Genomic DNA, 22,500 nt, shown 5'->3' with positions numbered 1-22,500 from the left:
CATTCTTAATTGCACATTGCTGGGTCTGAATTTGTTTTCCAAATATTTACCACTTATAATTCCTGCCTTTCCCCCTTCCCCCACCAATACCCCTGAGATATATCCCCCTGCACCCTCAAATGATGTGCTTCTGGTCTCAGTCTGAGCAGACTCTAAAATCAGTACAATGGTAACCCCCTCTCACTCTACACTGCGATTCTGACTAGAGTCCAGCTCCTTCCTGTCCCTCTGCCAACTCATCTCCAATCCCCGCCTTTCCTGTCTCTGAATATCTTAGACAGGAGCGCAGGAAGCGGATTTCCCGGGAAAGGAGGAAACTGAAATCTTTCTGGGACTGGATTCACAGTCTGTCGGTGGAAGTATTTTAACATGATCCCATTATTCTTTATGTATATATCTAATGTTAAGGTTCAAGTTAGAAACTCCAAAGTGTTTTATGAAGCCCGCCTGGATCATAAGTTTTGCATTTTGAATTTGGCTAGGGTAAGCATGAGATGTTTCATTTCGGGTATGATTCAAGTGACCCACTAGGGAGCTTTTATCAAACAAAATATTTAAGAATATAGTTAACATGTATAGTAAGAAAATTAGCAAGAACGTTTATCAATTACAAACAATCATGATAATGTATAACCCTTAATGCATATATATAAGCTGTCCCAATCAAAAACAAGACCTCCCATAGACAAAAGACCCTTTTCACAGGTTTAACACAGCACAGACTAATACTCACGTGACAATGGGATCGGGGCCGTTAGTTGAATTCTGCAGTCAAATGTTCTTGAGACTTAGAAGACAAGGCGGCTTCCCAAAACACCAGAGAGACTGGTCCACCCCCCAGCATCAGCAGATTTTCACCCTTGAGGAAAACGAGATCTTGTTTTCAGCTAACCAACAGAATTTTCAAAACAACAGAGAGAGAGGGAAAACACTTCTTTTTAGCTTGCTGTCCCTTCTAAAACTTAAAAACTCAAACCTGCAGCTCCAAACTGAAACTGAAAATGAAATCCCTGTCAGCTGAGCTGTACTCAGTTCTTTCTCCTCCCAACGATTACATCACCGGAGGCGGTGAGCATGAATTTTTAAAAACTCTTAAAGGTATACCAACATCACACTAAGGCCACTAATATTCAGCTCATGTGAATAATTGAACAGTGCCACAGGATTTGATTCCCCCCCCCCCGCAAAGAACAATTGTGAATGGAAATCCCAAAGTACAAAGGAATCAAACAGAATTTATTTATTCAGTAATTGAGGCTAATTTTAACCCTGTTTGCCCAGCTAAAAATCCACAGGATTGGATGAAATGCCAGTTTTAAGCTCTTTCCAATATTGCTACATTCACACCAGTGTTGAGTAAAACCAGGCAGGGTGTAAAATCGGAATTACCCTCCTCCCCCCCCACTGGTCCTGTCAGGTTAAGTTAGGGTCTCCTGTAAACCAGGGTGGTCCTGCTTATCCTACAGTAGGATTGCTCTCTGTCGCTCTCTGCAGCTGGCCAGCAGGGAGCGACAGAGAACACACCTACTGTAGGACCCTAACCCTAACCCTACCCTCCATTTGGGTAGCCTCCACTGTCAGGTCAGGACCTGAGCAGTGTGGGAGACTCAAACCAGCATTCATCACCACTGAACTCTTGAGCATCAGCATGTGTAACTGTGTCCAGTGCGAGGTAGTGGCTTGATGTTTCCATTGTGTTTTATTCCAGGCTGCCTGATTGGCTGGAAGCACGGTTATCTGTTGATTTGATGGGCACTCTGAACATTTGAGGAGAAATGGCACGACCGGCACAAATGAATCTAAGTATCCCAGGTAAGATGGCCTCCTCTCATAGAATCCCTACAGTGCAGAAGATGACCATTCGGCCCATCAAGCCTGCACTGACCACAATCCGATCCAGGCCTTATTTCTGTAACCCCGCATCTTTACCCTGCTAGGTCCCCTGACACTAGGGTCAATTTATCATGGCCAATCAACCCAACCCGCACATCTTTGGACTGTGGGAGGAAACCGGAGCACCTGGAGGAAACCCACACAGACACGGGGAGAATGACAGTGACCCAAGCTGGGAATCGAACCCAGGTCCCTGGCGCTGTGAGCAGTGCTAACCACTGTGCTACCGTGCCGCCCCATCAACATTGCACATTCTTGTAGCCTGGACTGGGAGCTGAAATATTGACACTTCCATCATTCCTTTACAGGAATCATTTTTGTTGCACGTGTTCCAACGAATCTAATGATCCCTGGGAAGGCAGGCCTATCATATGAGTAGAGGCTAAGTCGGTTAGGATTATACTCACTGGAGTTTGGAAGCGTGACAGGGGATCTCATAGAAACGTATAAAATCCTAACAGGGTTAGACGGGGTAGATTCAGAAATAATGTTGCCGATGGTGGATAAAAGCAAATTACTGCAGATCATAGAAATCATAGAAACCCTACAGTGCAGAAGGAGGCCATTCGGCCCATCGAGTCTGCACCGACCACAATCCCACCCAGGCCCTACCCCCACACATATTTTTACCTGCTAATCCCTCTAACCTACGCATCTCAGGACTCTAAGGGGCAATTTTTAACCTGGCCAATCAACCTAACCCGCACATCTTTGGACTGTGGGAGGAAACCGGAGCACCCGGAGGAAACCCACGCAGACACGAGGAGAATGTGCAAACTCCACACAGACAGTGACCCGAGCCGGGAATCGAACCCGGGACCCTGGAGCTGTGAAGCAGCAGTGCTAACCACTATGTTACCGTGCCGCCCCACTGTGCTACCGTGCCGCCCCACGGTATGCTGAAACCAAAAGAGAAAATGCTGGAAAATCTCAGCAGGTCTGGCAGCATCTGTAAGGAGAGAAAAGAGCTGACGTTTCGAGTCCAGACGACCTTTTGTCAAAGCTAAAAGGCACAGAAAGTGGGAGATATTTATACTGCAGAGTGAGGGAATGAAAGATGAGTCATAGCCACCTTCTATTCTCTCTATGGACTGCCATTAGCACCTCTTAGCCTTTCCCCTTGTTTTTGTAGCAATGGTATTCACCATCACAGAAAGCAGTTGAGGTCAAAATGTTGTGTGATTTCAAGAAGAAATTAGATGCAGCTCTAGGGACTAAAGGGATCAAGAGATATGGGGGAAGGCGGGATCAGGATATTTGATGATAAGCCATGATCAAAATGAATGACGGAGCAGGCTCGAAGGGCCGAATGGTCTACTCCTGCTTCTACTTTCTATGTAACCAATCTGCAGCTCTCTTAATTAGCTGCAACATCGCCATTGTGAGCTTCCATCGCCCTGACATTCCCATTTATCCCAAGCTCCCATTTATTCAAATCATTGGGCGCAGCGTACAACTCGATTTATTGAAGAGTGTGGATGTACCAGGTCATTGTACAGATTCTCTATTTGGAGTTTAAATCAGTGTACATATACCACCATCAATTGTGTGGATAACTGGGATTCCTAATTTGACAAACTCAGAGCAGAAGTGTTCCAGGTTATACGTTTGATCCATTCGTTTTTTTTTCCCTTTGTGGCATCAACACAAAATGATTCCAAACGAGGAAGACCATTTGGTTCATTGACCCAATAAGAGAGAACCTAACATAGTACCCAACTGTTTCTTGAATTATTTCACAGATTTTGCCTCCAGCATTCTGTCTGGATGTTGATTCCGCATGCCATAAGATCATGAGAAATAGGAGCAGCAACAAGACATTCGGCCCATCGAGCCTGTTCTGTAATTCAATAAGATTGAATGATTTGTTTTTGCCCTTGACTCTTCTAACAGACTAAAAATCTGTCTAAGTCAACTGTGAATATATGCAATGACCCAGCCCGCATTGCTCTCTGGGGAATAACTAACAACTCTCAATTGCTCTTTGTATGAAGAAGCATTTCCTTAGAACTATTCTAAAATTACCTCTTACTCATTTGATTTTGTGTCCTGCACACAGTCCTGCCACAGTTTTATTTGATAAATCAAGCCAAACGTCAGATTAAAAACAAAAAAACATATTCTTTGAGTGTAGCAAAATCAATGTTTATTTCAGTGCAAACATCTGCTGCATTATTGTTAACTATGAATCAAGTAATAATGTTCTATCTTTCCCTAGATCTGGGAAGTCATGCTCTGTATAATGAGTTGGATGATAGTGAGAAGAGCCCGTACGCTGTGGAGACACCATACGGTTTCCAGTTAGATCTGGATTTCCTCAAGTATGTGGATGACATTCAGAGTGGAAACACTCTGAAGAAGCTGACCATTCACCGTAAACCAAAAATTAAACCAACGCCAAACACGAGTGGATGGACCTCGACAGAGTCGCTGTCCTCCTCCACCAGCGAGGACATTAAAACGTTGCCCACAACACCAAAGTTCAGAACTCTCACAGTTGCTTATGACATAAAGGATCCTGTTTGTAGCCAGCACGTGTCTGCAATGTCGCCGCCACCAGCCAACAGTCTTCTTCCACCACCTTCTCCAAGATCTTCATTGAGGAACCTTCGTGTGGAAAATACCCTGTTGGAGACCAGTTGGAGGCTGCAGCAGGAACAGTTGACGACTGAAGAAGTACCGAAACATAGGTTGTTGAACATTGGATCCAAATCGGGCATAAGTTCATGCAATCAAAGTCAAACAGCCCCCTCCGTCCAACAAAACTCTTCCATAGGGAATGGCGACATTAACCCAGGCCCCAACCCGGCGTTCACTGGCTTCTTCAGCTTTAGTCCCATGAATTCGGGAAGAAGCTCACCGGTCACAGCTATCACACCGGCTCACCTTCAACACATCCGTGAGCAGATGGCGGCCGGCCTCAGGAGGCTGAAGGAACTCGAAGAACAAGTGAAAATGATTCCATATCTGGAGAGGAAACTCTCCGCGGTCGATGAGGAGAAGAGGCAGCTCATCGCGGAGCTGAAGAAAAGAAAGGCTGGTGGTCCGTCCGAAGCCTCCCGCCTCAGGCAGCGGTCGTACAGCGCTGGCAACGTGGCGCAGTACCAACCAGAAACCAAGAAGGTGGTGGAGTTTCACGTTGACTTGTTTGGTGACAATGAAGAGAAGCGGTCCAGTAAAATTAAAGAACTTAGACGGCTGACTGAGAAGTTGACAGTCGCTGAAAGGAGCAAAGCCTTCACGAAAGCCCCGTCTCTGGGAGATCCTCCAACCTCGAGGAAAAACATGCTGCTGAAGTCAGTGGGCGTGGGAGAGGAGAAGGACATGAATGAGATTGTTTTTTACTACAAGTCAGAGCGACCCACTCAAGAGGTCGCGGTCGGAGCAGAAATGGAAAGGAGACATGTGGGTGTTGGAGTCGTCGAGTCGATGTTGGGACTGACCACTGAGGCACAAGAGGAAATTGAATTTCTGCAGGAAATTATTGATGGTCAGAAAGCAAAGATCTCCATGATTGCGGCGGAACTGGAAGATACCAATAACGAACTGAACAACCTCAAGGTGCCACTTGCCACCAGTAGGACGATGGTGGATGCCAGTGTGATGGCGCAGCCTCTTATGGTCCATGCAAGTGAAGAAGCCAGAGTTCCAGTCATGAGCCGAGCAGTCGGTGACCACTTGGATATTACGGATGTGTCTGTGGACTGCACACCGCAGATGTCCAGTGTCGGGGTTAACTGCAGCCTACAAGTACAGGAGGTCTCTGTTGGTCCAGATACTCCGTTTGCACAAGAGGACACTGACGATGCCCATTTGGATGTTTACAGTCTGAGTAAGAATGGACTTAGACAAGAGAGGGCCAGAGGAATACTGAAGGGGGATGTGAAGGTGGAAACTGTTGAATATGTTACCATTGTTGGTGATGAAATGTTAGAGGGCAGCCAGAGTGTTGAAATAAAAGATTGTGACATTAAGCATACGGTTAAGGATGAAGTGACTAGGGTGAGCTTATCAAAGGACACGGTCCAAGAGAATCGTGTTGCCATCAAGATCTGTAGCACATCTTTGCAGGTTGTGTGTGAGGGAAATGCAGTCACTGAGGAAAATGAGCAAAGGCCCCTGGAACAGCCATACGTGATCAGTCCCACCAAAGGTGAGTCTGTGGTTCTATAATTTAATACCATGTAATATCCATCGGGTAAAAACCTAATCAGACACAATTGATTGATCATTTTGTATCTTGATGATTGAAACTAGAGGAAATACTTTTTCCAAACCTTTGGACCCAATGTTAGTTCAAGTTGTTTATGGGTTCTACGTTAAAAAGTCTGTGAATTACCCAGGCAGATTCATAGAGTCCAACAGTGCAGAAGGAGGCCATTCGGCCCATCAAGTCTGCATCGACTACAATCCCACCCAGGCCCTATCCCCATAACTCCATGCATTTACCCTAGCTAGTCCTCCTGACACTAAGGGGCAATTTAGCATGGCCAATCCGCACATCTTTGGACTGTGGGAGGAAACCGGAGCACCCGGAGGAAACCCACGCAGACACGGGGAGAATGTGCAAACTCCACACGGACAGTGACCCAAGCCAGGAATCGAACCCGGGACCCTGGCGATGTGCGGCAGCAGTGCTAACCACTGTGCCACCGTCCGTCCCGGATTATTCCACAAGGTGGATGAAAAGGTCTTGGAACAAGTGTTATGGCATCAGCTGCCACAATTTTAATTTCAAAGGTCTCAGCTCAAACATCCAAACCTCAGCCAGTTATTTTGCATGCCTAGGTTACACGTAGATAATATAACTAAGGCTTGTTAACAGAAGTGAAGTCATGGAGCCAATGGAAACCTGCATTTTGTTGTGTGGTGGTGTATTTTGGTAGTAAAACTCATTCAGAGTCTGCTGTTTAATGACCATTTACGGAGATGTTTCAGACAGAGCTGCTGCGGTCTGGCTGTCTTGAATTGGATATGTTGAACTATTGGAACCACTGTCATCAAACCAGTCTGTTTCTAACAGGAGTGCTGAAGTCAATCATGAAAAAGAAGGATGGATCAAACAAAACAGAATCAAACGTCAGCAAAAAAAACCTACAATTTGTCGGTCTTTTGAATGGAGAGTAAGTAATTCAATTTTTAATCCAACATATTGTTATTATCTTGACATGGATAACTTGTACATTTAACTGTGGTTTATGTTAAATGTTAGGAAGACCAAATCATTGTTTACAGTGCCTGCCTCAGGTGCCATTCCCTAGCCTGCGACTCCATCCCTCTCCCTAGCAGCTCTCTGAGGCAATCTTGGTGTCACATGTGACCCCGAGATGAGCTTCTGACCGCAGATCGGTGGCATTGCTAAGACCACTGATTTCTACATCCAAAACATTGCCCGCCTCTGTCCCTGTCCCAGCTCATCTGCTGCTGACATCACCAGTCTTGCCTGGGTTACCCATAACCCCATTATTCCAACACACTCCTGGCTGGTCATCCACATTTGTCCTTCCCTAAAACTGAGATCATCCAAAAATCTACTGCCTGTGGTCTAGCTCGTAGCAATTCCTTTTCACCCATCACCCTGTACTCTCTGATATTTGTCGGCTACCGATTAAGCAATGCCTTTATTTTAACATTCTCACCCTTTTCTTTCCATGGCCTTGCCCCTCCCTATCTCTGTAATCTCCTCTAGTTCCACAACCCTCCGAGTTATCTGCACTCCTCTAATTCTGATCTCTTGATCATCCTCGATTTTAATTGCTCAGCCATGCCTTCAGTTGCATCGGGTCCAAGCTCTGGAATACCCTCCCTACACCTCTCTGTTTCGCAACCTCACATTCCTCTTTTTAAACACTCCTTAAAACCAAGGCCTGAATTGCCAGGATGGGAGGGGCTTTTATCACACTCTCTAACGAGCCTTCATTGGCATAGGGCAAGACTTCTGCCCCTCAATTAGGAGCAAGTCCCAGCTTGGAGAGCTGCTGGTACTATGGGTGGGATTTTACAGCCTCACTCAAGCGAGACTGGAAATTCTCGCCCGAGATTCACTGGACATATCTGTTGTCCGGCCCTCGCCTGCTCCAATTCTGTGCTGGGTGGGGCGGTAGAATTCCGGTGTATATCTCAGGAACTGGAAATGGCAGGGGCCCCCAGGGCAGGAGGGTAGGCGATGCCTGAGAGGTTGCAAATAGGGTGATTGGGGTCCGGGGGGGAATAGGCTGGGTTAGGGAGAGAGACCCGGAGGTCACTGGACGGCACCCTCAGTCAGAAGGGGGCTTCTGGTAGAGGCCCCCTCCCTTCCCACCCGAGATCCAACTATCTTTATTTCCACTTCTTTTCCGCCCCCCCCCCCCCCCCGCCCACCCCAATGAGCTGTCATCCTCCCACCAAGTGAAAAATTGTGGTTGGGTGGGAAGTGGCCATGGTCTTAACTGGGGCAAAGATGGGCTTCCATTCAAAGGGTTGTCTGCCATCGCGTAAAATCACCACCAGGTTGGAGCAGACTGGACCCAACAGGAAATCCCATCTGTGCAATTTCACACTACCCCCCCCCCCCCCCCCCCATCCCCCCGTGCCTCAGAGCTCATTGTGGGGGGTGTGGGAAGAGAAGGGGGGGGGCGGTGGGGAGTGTAAAACTCTGTCCCAAGTGTTTGGTCATCTGACCTAATATCTCCTTATGTGAGTCAGTGTCCAACTTTGTTCTAATAAAGATGTGCAGGTTAGGTTATTTGGCCATGCTAAATTGCCCCTTAGTGTCGGGGGTGGCACGGTAGCACAGTGGTTAGCACTGCTGCTTCACAGCTCCAGGGTCCCGGGTTCGATTCCCGGCTCGGGTCACTGTCTGTGTGGAGTTTGCACATTCACCTCGCGTCTGTGTGGGTTTCCTCTGGGTGCTCCGGTTTCCTCCCACAGTCCAAAGATGTGCGGGTTAGGTTGATTGGCCAGGTTAAAAAAATTGCCCCTTAGAGTCCTGGGATTAGCGGGTAAAATATGTGGGGGTAGGGCCTGGGTGGGATTGTGGTCGGTGCAGACTCGATGGGCCGAATGGCCTCCTTCTGCACTGTAGGGTTTCTATGATTTCTATGATTAGCAGGGTAAGAGTGAGGGGTTACAGGGATCGGGCCTCAGTGGGATTGTTGCCGGTGCAGCCTCGATGGGCCAAATGGCCTCCTTCTGCACTGTAGGGATTCTATGATTCTAATCCTGCTCCAAAGCACTTTGGAACATTTTCTTACATTTAAAGGTGCTGTATTAATCCCTATTGTTGTTATATGTAGACAAATAGATCATAAAATGTGAATAACTAAATTACACCGATCAAGGATTTGGTGAGATAGGTCTACAGGTTTCTCTGCTAGATCGTTTCAATTAAAAACACTGAAATGAGTGCAAAGTCTACCTGATTTTAGTCATCACTTGAATCCCAAGCGTCGGTGACTGTCTGGAAATTGTTTTCCTGCAGCTAATCACAATCTGTCCTGGATGTTTTCAAAGCATCAAGTTTTCTAATTGTGTTGTTTTGGTTCCTGATCCAGGGTTGTATGAGATGGGAATGTATTTCATGTCAATAGTAATCTTGGATGGAACTTAATGCGCTCTTTGTGGTGAGTTTGGTGGCAGGGGGCATTTCATTGGGTGGGAGGTAGAGATCCCATTCTCTTCCCACCTCTGTCCAGATTAAGTCCATGGCGAGAAGGCTTGTGGATGGCCGCCTCACACCACCACTAATTGAGGCCTCTAACTGGGCAATGAATGCCAATATAAGGGCACCATCCCACTACCATTGGTATTCCTCTGCCGGCAGGCTAGGAATTCACCATGCAGGAGGCCCAAAAGACCTAATCCAGGGTCATTGTGAGCTTGCGGGGATGAGCCCTTGTTCAAGGCCACTCAATGCCCGATCAAGGGACCTGGCATCAGGATGGGGGTGGGTGCCCTGCCTTTGCTGCCAACACCCCCCCTTCCTTGTGATCCCCACCCTCTTCCTGCTATCGTTCACCTGTGACCTGGGTCCATCGGTGATCCTCAGCCTTAGTTGGGTACGTCACCACCAGTGGATACGTTATCACTGCCTCCCAGTGACGCTGCCATGTAATGAAGAGCTGCTGGCCTCTGATTGGCCAGCAGTGATTAGGGGGGGGAGATTTTCACCCAAGGGGTCCTTGATTCCAGGGAAGGCCTGCTGCTGCCCAGTTAGGTGCCTGATTGGCATATCATTTTGGCGTGCTTTCTCAAAAAGAGGCAACATCCTCACCCGCTCTTCAACTGATGGGTGAAATCCCCTCGTCACCTTCATAGCAGTACCTTGACCAACCAATCAGGACCTTTTGCTCATGCGGTATAAATTATTGCTCCCTTTGAAATTTGGCATTCTTGCATCTGTCCTGATGAGTGCAGACAAAACGCTTTGCCAGAATATCTCCTCTTCCATAAATACTCAGGTTTTGTAATAACAATTTATTAAATGTCTAAGTGTACGCTGACAGCTCAAGACTGAACATGAAGGGACATTCTACAATCTCGCTGGGTTTCCTTGTATGTGCAGTGAACAGACTGAATAATCCAAAGGGTCTTTTCTCTTTACGATCCTATTGACTGCAGTTGACTCCTGAGACTGTGCATATTACAATAGGATTTGACATTCCAGGGGTCGTTATGTCTCGTAGCGTTTTTATATTAATTCTCAGCAAGTGGGCATTCCTAATTGCCCTTGAGGAGATGGCTGAACCACCTTCTTGACAACTGAGTGCCTTCCTTGGCCATTTCAGAAGTCAAGTTATAGGCCTTCTGAAATGGCCATATATAAGCCGGTCTGGTTAAGCACAGCAGATTTCCTTCCCCAGGTGTCAGTAGTAAACCGGATGGATTTCTTTACAACAATCCAGTAGTTTCACACTCACCATCGCTGAAATTTAACCTTTCATTTCACATTCTCTTAACAAATTGAATTTAAATATCCCAGGTGGGATTTGAACTCAAAATTCCAGGTTGTGACTCCAGACCCCAGGGTGACTGGTCCCGCAACATAACCACTTTGCCACCATTTCTGGCAATAGCTACAATCAAAATCTTGTTGCATTTAAAATTACAGATACGAGACGACCTCAAGTGAGGAATCGAGCGGTGAGGAGAGCTCGGACAAGGTGATCGAAGATAGTTCGGAGAGTGAGTTGGGAAATTGCTGTGACAGTTCAGACGAAGATGGTGTTGCACACCTAGACGGCAATGACAGTGATAATTGCGAATGTGCTGAACAGTGCAGGGACAAAGAGAAAACGCTGGAGAAGAGAGAAGAGAGGAGAATCGAAGAAGAGGAAGTCAAGGAAAAGTGAGAATAAAGCTTATTAATTTACTCTAATACCTAAACCTTTTGCGATGGTTGTAGTGTAATTGATATAAATCTTTTTTTTAATGTTTAAGAGAATGTTTAAAAATTGAGCTCTGTGCTACAGTAATGGGCAGCACGGTGACACAGTGATTAGCACCGCTGCCTCTCGGCGCCAGGGACCCAGGTTCAATTCCCAGCCTCAGGTGTCTGTCTGTGCGGAGTCTGCACGTTCTCCCCATGTCTGTGTGGGTTTCCTCCGGGTGCTCTGGTTTCTTCCCACAACCAAAAATATGCAGGTTAGGTGGATTGGCCATGCTAAATTGCCCCATAGTGTCAGGGGGATTAAAATAGGGTTACAGGGATAGGGTCAGGGTCAGAATGTTGTTGGTGCAGGCTTGATGGGCCAAATGGCCTCCTTCTGCACTGTTGTCAGGATTCTGTGATCCTAGTCAGTATGTCTGGCGGGAATGCAACTCAGATCCTGGGAGAGCAGGATAATTACTCATTTCAGCCTTGCAAGTGGTTATGTTAAGTAGAGTTAATGAAATTTTGTCTACTTAAGTTCCCCTGGGATTTCAGATTAGAGTGATTGACAGGGTCATGTGATGATGTGGTTGATGTGCAATCCTGGGTCTGTTGCAGAGTAAAAAGGTTTTTGCAGAGATCAGTTCAGTTTGCAGCTGAAGCCTGATTGAAGTGAGAAGGATTTTGCAGGCTTCTGGAACTCTATCTCACTCTCTGAAAGCTTCAAGACTGTTGACAAATGTTAAAGCAAGTATGCCTGGGTTTGCTAACTATTTATTTAAAAGCGGATTTGATTTTATGCATGAATGGGGCTAATTTGGAACCAGAACAGTCATAAGTGAGAAAGTAAAGTTGCTTTCTTTCAATTTTAAATATTGTTCAACTGTTATTGGTTAACTCTTTCATTTGTTAGAGTTATATTAAACCGTGTTATTAAATAATGTTTGTTTTACCATAAAAGATCCCTACTTTGTCAGTGGAATTACTCCTGAAACATCCTATCCTCACATTTATGCCAAAATAGAAAAATTGTTGGGTTCTAATCTGGTGTCCTAATGGAGTTCTAGTCCGGAATCCAGATTAAAACAATTGGAAATTTTGTCAAAGCAAAGAATCGTTTGGTAATACAGAATTTCAGTATTGCTGAAAAAAAGAAGCATGCTATCAAAGCTTTTCATTTTATACTCATCAGGTTGTCACACAAGAATTGTCCAAGCTAACGGAACAGCAACAATTTAGAAGCGTAAGAGGCGACCTGATCCAAACCTTTAAGATCCCGAGGGATATTGGCAGGGTGGGTATGGAGAGGATGTTTCCTCTTGTCTAGAGAATCTAGGACTAGGGGGTCACTGTTTAAAAATAAAGGGTCGCTCGTTTAAGACAAAGGGGAGGAAGATGTTTTTCCTCTGAGGGTCGCGAGTCGCTGGAACGCTCTTCCTCAAAAGGCAGTGGAAGCAGAGCCTTTGAATATGTTGAAGGCAGAGCTGGATACATTCTTGATTAAGAAGGGGGTAAAAGGTTACTGTGGTTATGCAGGACTGTGGGGCTAAAATTACATGATGTGGAGATGCCGGCGTTGGACTGGGGTGAACACAGTAAGAGTTTTAACAACACCAGGTTAAAGTCCAACAGGTTTATTAGGTAGCAAATACCATAAGCTTTTGGAGCGTTGCTCCTTCGTCAGATGGAGTGGAAATGTGCTCTCAGACAGTGCACAGAGACACAAAATCAAGTTACAGAATACTGATCTAATACTGATACTAATCAGTATTCTGTAACTTGATTTTGTGTCTCTGTGCACTGTTTGAGAGCACATTTCCACTCCATCTGACGAAGGAGCAGCGCTCCGAGAGCTAATGGTATTTGCTACCAAATAAACCTGTTGGACTTTAACCTGGTGTTGTTAAAACACTTACTGCTAAAATTACAAGCAGATCAGCCATGTTCTTATTGAATGTCGGAGCAGGCTTGAGGGGCCGAGTGGCCTAGTCCTGCTCATAATTGGTATGTTTGTATAGAAGAGAGTGCTGATCTCCTGCCAACCAATCAACACACTCTTCTTGTGCGATATAAATTGTTGTTTCCCCCTCTTATGGTTGGAAAATTCTTGTGAACCATCCTGATGAGTGCAAGGTTGACAGGATGTCTCTCTCTTTTCAGGCAAAAAAAGACAAAGCTCTCTTTTGTGGCTTGGGGAGAAGGAGATATTAATTTATCTCTCCATTTATAAGCTAAACTCATGAATGCATTTGGAATTCCAGTTCCGAAGTGTATGTAGGATCTGGAACCTGTTTCTTAATGCTTAGTTGTTTAAATCAGTGATAACTAAGCCATTCATATCTCAATGGTCCAGGTTTCAATGCAAATTCAACTAGTCTGACTGATCTCAATTGTGGAATATAGTCAAAACTGTTGAATGAGGTGGCTAGGGGAAGAATTAGTGAACGGACCTCATTTTCAATCAGGTCAAAGGCCGCCAATAGCCATTCCGCTGGTAATTACAGCTGAAGAATCATAGAATCCCTACAGTGCAGGAGGAGGCCATTCGGCCCAACGGGTTTGTACCAACTCTCTGGCAGAGCATCTCAACCAGGCCCTACCTCTCTAAACCTACGCATTTAGCCCACCAATCCGTCTAACCTACACATCTTGGGCAATTTAGAATGGCCAATCCATGTAACCTGCACACCTTTGAGAGGAAACCAGAGCACCGGGAGGGAAACCCACGCAGACACGGGGAGAACGTGCAAACTCCACACAGGTAGTCACCCAAGGCCGGAATTGAACCTGGGTCCTTGGTACCGTGAGGCAGTAGTACTAACCACTGTGCCACCGTGCTGCATATGTTAAGCTCTGTTACATCTTCAGGTGGTAAATATTGTCATAATCTGCCCCATTCTGCTGAAGGGATCTTCAGCACTCTCTTCCGCTTGGTATTTTGGATGTTTGTCATCTTGAGTGTTGGATAATCATGCAGGAAGATTCATTTACCCTGTCCCTCAATATAATGATGTGGAGATGCTGGCGTTGGACTGGGGTAAACACAGTAAGAGTTTTAACAACACCAGGTTAAAGTCCAACAGGTTTATTTGGTAGCAAATACCATTAGCTTTTGGAGCGCTGCTCCTTCGTCAGATGGAGTGGAAATCTGGTCTCAAACAGGGCACAGAGACACAAAATCAAGTTACAGAATACTGATTAGAATGCGAATCTCTACAGCCAACCAGGTCTTAAGGATACAGACAATGTGAGTGGAGGGAGCGATAGGCACAGGTTAAAGAGATGTGTATTGTCTCCAGACAGGACAGCCAGTGAGATTCTGCAAGTCCAGGAGGCAAGCTGTGGGGGTTACTGATAGCGTGACATAAATCCAACATCCCAGTTTAGGCCATCCTCATGTGTGCGGAACTTGGCTATTACTTTGTGCTCAGCGACTCTGCGCTGTCGTGTGTCGTGAAGGCCGCCTTGGAGAATGCTTACCCGAAGATCAGAGGCTGAATGCCCGTGACCCAGGCGTCCCAGGCGTCTGCAGATGTGAGTGGAGCCTCTTTAACTCCCAACACAGAAGGAACAAAAAGAAACTGATAAGATTTAATTTGATTTATTATTGTCACATGTATTAACATACAGTGAAAAGTGTTGTTTCTTGCACGCTATACAGACAAAGCATACCGTTCATAGAGAAGGAAACGAGAGGGTGCAGAATGTAGTGTTACAGATTAGATTAGATTAACATGAGACTGCCATCAGGAATGTATAGCAAAGCAGGAACATCCATCATCGGAACAAATTAAGTGAAAGGGCAGCAAGTCTGCCAGAGATCAGGAAGGAAAGCAGGAAATGCCGGAAATACACAACGGATCTGTTAATCCTATCCACAGGGCATCTTAAAACAGTGCAGACCGGTTAACTAGAACCATGTCAATGAGCTGGAGGGGCAGCGAGGAGCTGGAAACCGAAATATGTGGGTAGCGAGCAGTTGTGCTTATGCCAACAGCTGGAAGCTATGATAGACCAGCTGCAGGGCAAGGTCTAGTTAGGGCAAATAAAAGCAAAATCCTGCAGGTGCTGGAAATCTGAAAACAAAAAATGCTGGATCAACTCAGCAGGTCTGGCAACATCTATGGATAGAGAGTTAATGGCCTGCTGAGTTGATCCAGCATTTTGTTTTTATTATTGTAGATAGAACATGTACCAAAGAAACTAATAGTCACCGTGGCCCACGCCTGCTGCTGGGCTGGGCTTTGCTGCCTCACCCTCACCTCGGGGCTTCGCCTGCTGCTGGGGTCCAACCGTTTGAATTTTCCTTATTTTTACACTATAAATACTTACTTTTGAACACAGAGAGACAGAGTGAATGTGCAAGATGTTCCCGTCCGCCCACCATGGGAATCGTAGCGGGCGGGAGACGGATCATGCATAGGTCCGTTGACCTCGGGTGGGGTTTTCCAGCCTTGGGGTGAGTGCGACTGGAAAATCCCACCCAATGTTTTCGGTGAAGGTGAACAGTTGGTTGGTACATCGTCAGAAATTATACCCTCCGTGCGCCACCATTCATTTATCGTTCACATAGTCAGCTGGCTTTTTCCTCAGCGAGTGATAAATTATGTTCATGGTTGGCCCAGGTATAAGTGAGGTACAGCAACACAGAGGAGCAACCTGGAGCACTTGACCTTTGAATAGCCTCCACGTATTTGGAATGCCTTTGTAGAAATAATTTGCAAATGCCTTCCGTTCAAAGGGAGAGATGGTGTCGGTGACAATGTGTTGTAACTGGGTCAGGTTTCCAAAGTGATACGGCACGGGCGGCACAGTGGTTAGCACTGCTGCTTCACAGCTCCAGGGTCCCGGGTTCGATTCCCGGCTCGGGTCACTGTCTGTGTGGAGTTTGCACATTCACCTCGTGTCTGCGTGAGTTTCCTCCGGGTGCTCCGGTTTCCTCCCGCAGTCCAAAGATGTGCGGGTTAGGTTGATTGGCCAAGCTAAAATTGCCCCTTTAGTGCCCTGAGATGCGTAGGTTAGAGGGATTAGCGGGTAAATGTGTAGGGATATGGGGGTAGGGCCTGGGTGAGATTGTGGTCGGTGCAGACTCGATGGGCCAGATGGCCTCTTTCTGCACTGTAGGGATTCTATGATTTCTATGGTGACCCCTTTTGCAGCCACTAAATCCAAAGTTCTTCCTGTCTCCTTGGCTGCGACTATAATTTACCCTCCCATGTCCTCCAATCATAGTCTGGTTTTGTGTTGCCTTTGCTGCTGATTGGCAGGAGCAGGAGGGATCAGCCTGTGATTGAATGAGCAGCTTCACCACATTTTTTCAAATATTAGCCAATAGCAGTGTTCCTGGAGGGGAAGGGGGGGTTGGGGGTGGGAGGAGGACTCCCTGTTGATATTCGGGGCCCTGTGTGTCTCATTGTAAATCTACCCCTGACTGGTGGTGATGAGTAATTTGCAATGAAGGAAAATCACCTTGATATGGATAGTGAGATTACAGGGTGTTAGCCAGTCAGCTGTGTGGCGGCTGTTATTAATTCTTGACACTGAGTCAATAGTCTGGCCTACTTGTGACTCCAGATCCAAAGCAACATGGTTGACTCATGGGATATGGGGGGAAGGCGGGATCGGGATGTTGAATTTAATGATCAGCTCGAAGGACTGAATGACCTACTCCTTCCATTTTCTATGTTTCTATGACTTGTAAATGGCCACTCAGTTCAAGGGCCAATTAGAGATGGGTAATAAATGCTGGACCAGCCAGCGACGCCCCCATGACATGAATGAATTTCTGAAAATTGCTAAGTCTTTCAATATTTGTCTGTAAGGTATCTGTAGCAAGATAAAACCAAACTATAGCTCCTAAATTCAACTCGATGTACATCAAAGTTTATTTATTAGTCACAAGTAGGCTTACATTAACACTGCAATGAAGTTACTGTGAAAATCCCCTAGTCGCCACTCTCCGGCACCTGTTCGGGTACACTGAGGGACAATTTAGCATGGCCAATGCACCTAACCCAGCACATGTTTTGGAGTGTGGGAGGAAGCCCAGAAGAAACCCACGCAGACACGGGGAGAATGTGCAGACTCCACACAGACAGTGACCCAAGCCGGGAATTGAACCCGGGTCCCTGGCGCTGTGAGGCAGCAGTGCTAACCACTGTGCCACCGATCTCTGTGGCAGACAGACAGGAGATCTGTGTTGGTCACTCTCCAGCTGGGTCTAGCTGTGGATTTAGACTACAGGGTACAGTGTGGCCTGGCTATTTTTATTTTTAGGAATGAGTTCATAAACTGAGCATATCTGGCGATCACTGTACTGCCTTGTTTTTGGATCTTTGCTGTGCCAGATCTTCGGAATGTATAAAAGTGTGTTTTGTTTTATTTTAAACTTTGTGTTCATTGTTTTCTCAAGCGTTGTTTTAACATAACTGGCTGCTTAAGAACATTTCTGGTGTTGTGTCCAGTTATGTTGGTGATTCATTAATTGACACAGGTCTTGCTTGTGGGGCAGAACTTTCCTTATCTCCCCGCTCCCTGGTTTCCTGGTTTGGAAAAGTTTTTTGTGGCTTTAGCTTGTCTCTGACGTACCATTTCCTTCCTGACATCAGTGATTTGCTGCTTCTGTTGGCTGATGTGAATCTTCCATGTTCACAGTTAGACTCAGCCTTGATGACCCAGAACTCCTGATCTCGCTGGAATCCACTCCAGTGCTTTGGAGCTGTGTCAGACTGTCCCTGATGGGCTGAGCCTTGGATGTTCTTCATTCAGTTTGGGTTGGGATTGGCTGCACTTAAACCCTCTTGGCTGCAGCTTTGAGGGCCCAAAGTGCCAAGCAGGCCTTGATTACACAAATATTCTGTCGTCTTAGTTTTAATTTTATGGTTATATTATAGATTTATAAATATCTTCAACTGACTCTGATACTAAGTAACTGTAAGTATTTGCCTGATTTAAACCCCAAACTCCATACTGGATGAATAGAATTAGCTTTCTCAAATAAAATAAATGCCCCATTTGCAGCAATTCAGCCAGGGCCTACAGAACTGGATTACTCAGACCACAAACCTGCCATTGCCATGACGATTAGTTTGGTGAGCTGGCTGCTTTTGGAACCCATCATTATGTTTATGTTTCCAAACCAAGCTCGGGCCTCTTCACAGTATATAGAAGGGTTCCTTTTGCCCAATGTATAGTGTACAATCCCTCCCTGTTTGGGCAAACTTGATCCAAGTCACCTTTCTCCCTATCACTTCCTCATTTCCCCACCCCCCCATCCCTCTCCCTATTACCCCTTCATCTACCTTTCCCCCAATACTGCGATCTCTCTCCCCCTATCATTCTCTCATACCCCCCTCCACCCCGTCCTGCTCCTATTACCCCTTCATCCACCCTTTGCTCAATCCTGTCATTTCTCACCCCTCATTCCCAATCCACCTCACTCCCTAGACCCCATCTCCCCTACCAAACCCCGCTAGCCACCTATCTTCAAAACCTTCAATGTCTACTAGGGCAGTACGGTGGCATAGTGATTAACACTGCTGCCGCTTAGCAACCCTGCCACAGCAACCTCTGCAAGATTCTGCAATGAACACTATCTGTAACCCCCACGACTTGCCTGGGCTTGCAAAATCTCACTAACTGTCCTGGCTGGAGACAATACACATCTCTTTAATCTGTGCTTAACCCTCTCTCCACTCACATTGTCTGTACCTTTAAGGCTTGATTACCTGTAAAGACTTGCATTCCAACCATTATTTTGTAAATTGAGTTTGTGTCTTTATATGCCCTGTTTGTGAACTGAAATCCCACTCACCTGATGAAGGAGCAGCGCTCCGAAAGCTCGTGGCTTTTGCTACCAAATAAACCTGTTGGATTTTAACCTGGTGCTGTGAGACTTCTTACTGTGTTCACCCCAGTCCAACGCTGGCATCTCCACATCATGGCTACCATCGACACTGCAAACTGCCGGCTCCAAGTGGAGAGGATCTCCAAGAAGATCGCGCATATTGCAACAGACATCAAGTTTCTACAAAGATGCAAGAAAGCAGACAAGATACCGAAAGGACTACAGATCACGAACCCACTCAGGTCAACCTTTAACACAGACTACGCTGAGAGACTTTGCTGTCGCACCTCTCTCACACTCCTCAATCACCTCATACACCAACTCTACAGCAAACGCTGCATCCTGGAAACCAAGATAGAATCCATATTCTCAACTTGTGCTCAGGACGCAGACCAGCTGCGAAACCCTGCCAAGCAGACGAGACAAAGGAACTACGCCATCTACATGCACACCATGGCAGATGATGAAATTCGAATTCAATAAAAATCTGGAATTAGAAGTCTACTGATGACTGTGAAACCATTGTCGGTTGTTCTAAAAGCCCATCTGGTTCACGAATGTCCATTAGGGAAGGAAATCTGCCATCCTTACCTGGTCTGGCCTACATGTGACCCTAGAGCCACAGCATAGAACATAGAACAGTACAGCACAGAACAGGCCCTTTGGCCCACGATGTTGTGCCGAGCTTTATCTGAAACCAAGATCAAGCTATCCCACTCCCTATCATCCTGGTGTGCTCCATGTGCCTATCCAATAACCTGAGCAGTGCAGTTGACTGCCAAGTGCCCTCGGGGATGGGCAATAATGCCAGCCCAGCCAGCGACATCCACTTTGCATCAATGAATAAAAACATTTTTGGAAGTTTTGAGGGTTTGTTTATTGTCCTGATTCTTCTGTTGGTCCTTTTTTGCTGCAGGTTTGAGTTAACTCTGAAGATGCGAGAAGTCTGTCTGATCCTGAAGAATTATTTCAATGACCCGACCCCAGTGAAGAGTAAGGAAGTGGTGAGCATCCTCACGTGTTATGATTGCGGTGTTGATAATGAAGTCATGGTGAGGTAGGGTTAGTGCTTTGTGTCAGGATCGTCGTGTCAGCCCTGGCTCAGTGAGGTAACACGCTCGGCTCTGAATCAGAAGGTTGTGGGTTCAAGTCCCACTCCAGAGACCTGAGGACAGAATCTAGGCTGATAACTCCAGTGGAGTATTGAGGGAATGCAGCACTCTCTGAGGTGCTGCCCTGATGAGACGTCAATGCTCGGGTCGATGTTAAAGATCGCTTGGCAGGATTTGAAAGAGAAGGAGAGTTTCCCCTGGTCTACAGTTATCCCCCAACCTCCATTACAGGAACAGATTATCTGATCGTTATCTCATTGGACCTTTGTGGGATTTTGCTGTGCGCAAGTTGGCTGCTGTGCTTCTGACTTTGGACCGGATTTTCATGACATCCGGGAGGCTCCAATGAGGGTGGAAAATGGCAGCCAATTTCGGGATTCCGACCTCATTCCTGGGCTTCTTGACTTTTAATGAATGCCTTTTTAATGATGTGAGTCATTTTGGGTCGCGTACCCTGCACCCCTGACCTGACTGGCTCCATTAGGGTGAGAGGCATCAACTAGTCCACCCAACTTTCATGGAATCAGGTCAGCGTTTGAAACAGTCATGCTTCCCAGCCCCTTGGAGGCGTGGTGAACCATATTCTACACCAGGAAACATTTGGAAAGGTATGTTCCAAAAACATTCATCATGGACCCAATGCCAAGGAATGTCCCACCCACCCCCCATGGCCTCTCATGTGCCCCATGGCAAGCTTCATTGGCCATTCTTGGCTGAGTGCCCAGACATCCATTAGAGTGCTGAAACAGCTGCATCTCAGGAAAGGCATTGCTTGATTGACAGCTTGGGCTCTCTGATCTATTCTGTCACTTGCACCATGTTGACTTACACAAGATGAGGTTTCAAATGCTTGCAGTTTCGACTACTGATACTTTAAAGCATCTGGATGATTGGCATTTTATTGGGCTTTAGTAAAAAGGAGTTTTCAAGGCGGAAAGGTATCAATTAATGACTTTTTAATGCATTTTTTTACACGTCCTACTGTCACTATATTGGTCATTACTTTTATGTAGTGTATAATGGATGAATGGGCATGAAAGTGCCATAGCTTGACATGGGGGTATGTGGCATGAGGGCCGATCAGGGGTGGGGGGACGAGGTTGGTTTAAGAGACCATTGTGGGTGGGTGAGGGGAATGAGGTGCCATAGGTGGGACATGGGGAATTGATGAGGGTGAGAAGGTCTTGCTTTTTTGTTTTCTCTGAGTGCTGCTGCTCCCCCATCCTCTTTCTCCATCTATCTCTTTGCTCCATCTCTCTCTCTCTTTCTCCTCCACATTCTCTGCTGCTTCTCCCTCTCTCTCTCTCTATCTGTTCCTCAGACTCTCTGGCTCCCTCTCTCTCTCCTGCTACCTCTCTCTCTCTCTCACTCTCCTGTTGTCTCGTTCTCCCGGTTTTTCTCTCTGCTGTTGTTCCTCTCTCTCTCTGCTCTTGCTCTCTCCTGTTCCCCCTCTCTCTTTCTTTCTGCTCCTCTCACAATCTCAGCCTACCTCTCCTGCGCGCTCAGTCTGCTCTCCTGTCTTCCTTTCTCGCTCTGCTTCTCTCTTTACCTCTCCATTTTTACCTCTCTCTATGTACTAGCTGTGATTTTCTCCTACCGTGATGGTCTCCTTGTTCCTCATCCTCGATACAATCTAAGGCAGCCGTTGCATCAGCCATTATCATTTTGAGCCAACCACCAAAACCTCCAAGATGCACAATTTGGGCTCAATGCAAATGTTGTCAATGACTGGCCTCTTTTCCGATGGGAAGAGTAACTGAGAGCACTGCGTATTGACGTCTGCAAACCAGAACTTTATTCACCTCATGAGTTGCTGTAAGTTCTCTTTGTCTTTGTTTCAATGGTGACATTCAGTTAGCCCGGAAACCCATCTTCATTCATGGCAAGTTCCAGTAAAAAGTTTCATAGAATCCCTACAGTACAGAAGGAGGCCATTCGGCCCATCACGTCTGTACCGACTACAATCCCATCCAGGCCCAATTCCCGTAACCTCACATATTTACCCTGCTAATCCCCCTGACACTCGGGTCAATTTAGCATGGCCAAACAACCTAACCCGCACATCTTTGGACTGTGGGAGGAAACCAGAGCACCCGGAAGAAACCCACGCCGACACGGGGAGAATGTGCAAACTCCACACAGACAGTGACCTGAGGCTGGAGTTGAACCCGGGTCCCTGGCGCTGAGAGGCGGCAGTGCGAACCACTATGCCACCATATTTAAATATGATAAGCAATACTCTGCCGTGTGTGTGTGTGTGTTTGTTCGTGTGTGTGTGTTTGTCCGTGTGTGTGTGTGTT

At 46.4% G+C, this 22,500-nt stretch overlaps 1 protein-coding gene across 1 annotated transcript in view; it reads left to right on the top strand.

Annotated features, from left to right (window-relative positions):
* Nucleotides 1–22,500, top strand: part of kank3 (KN motif and ankyrin repeat domains 3) — a 110,309-nt gene that overhangs the window by 66,879 nt on the left and 20,930 nt on the right. Inside the window, exons 2-6 of the mRNA XM_078198433.1 lie at nucleotides 1,709–1,812; nucleotides 4,112–6,046; nucleotides 6,917–7,016; nucleotides 10,982–11,218; nucleotides 20,005–20,092. Coding sequence (XP_078054559.1) covers nucleotides 1,776–1,812; nucleotides 4,112–6,046; nucleotides 6,917–7,016; nucleotides 10,982–11,218; nucleotides 20,005–20,092 — 2,397 coding nt within the window. The 5' untranslated portion in view covers nucleotides 1,709–1,775. The remainder of the gene's footprint in view (nucleotides 1–1,708; nucleotides 1,813–4,111; nucleotides 6,047–6,916; nucleotides 7,017–10,981; nucleotides 11,219–20,004; nucleotides 20,093–22,500) is intronic.

The sequence above is a fragment of the Mustelus asterias genome, chromosome 26 (genome assembly GCF_964213995.1).
Source record: "Mustelus asterias chromosome 26, sMusAst1.hap1.1, whole genome shotgun sequence".
NCBI lineage: Eukaryota > Metazoa > Chordata > Chondrichthyes > Carcharhiniformes > Triakidae > Mustelus > Mustelus asterias.
The sequence above is the reverse complement of the archived record's forward strand: the minus strand, read 5'-3'. Positions and strand labels throughout refer to the sequence as shown.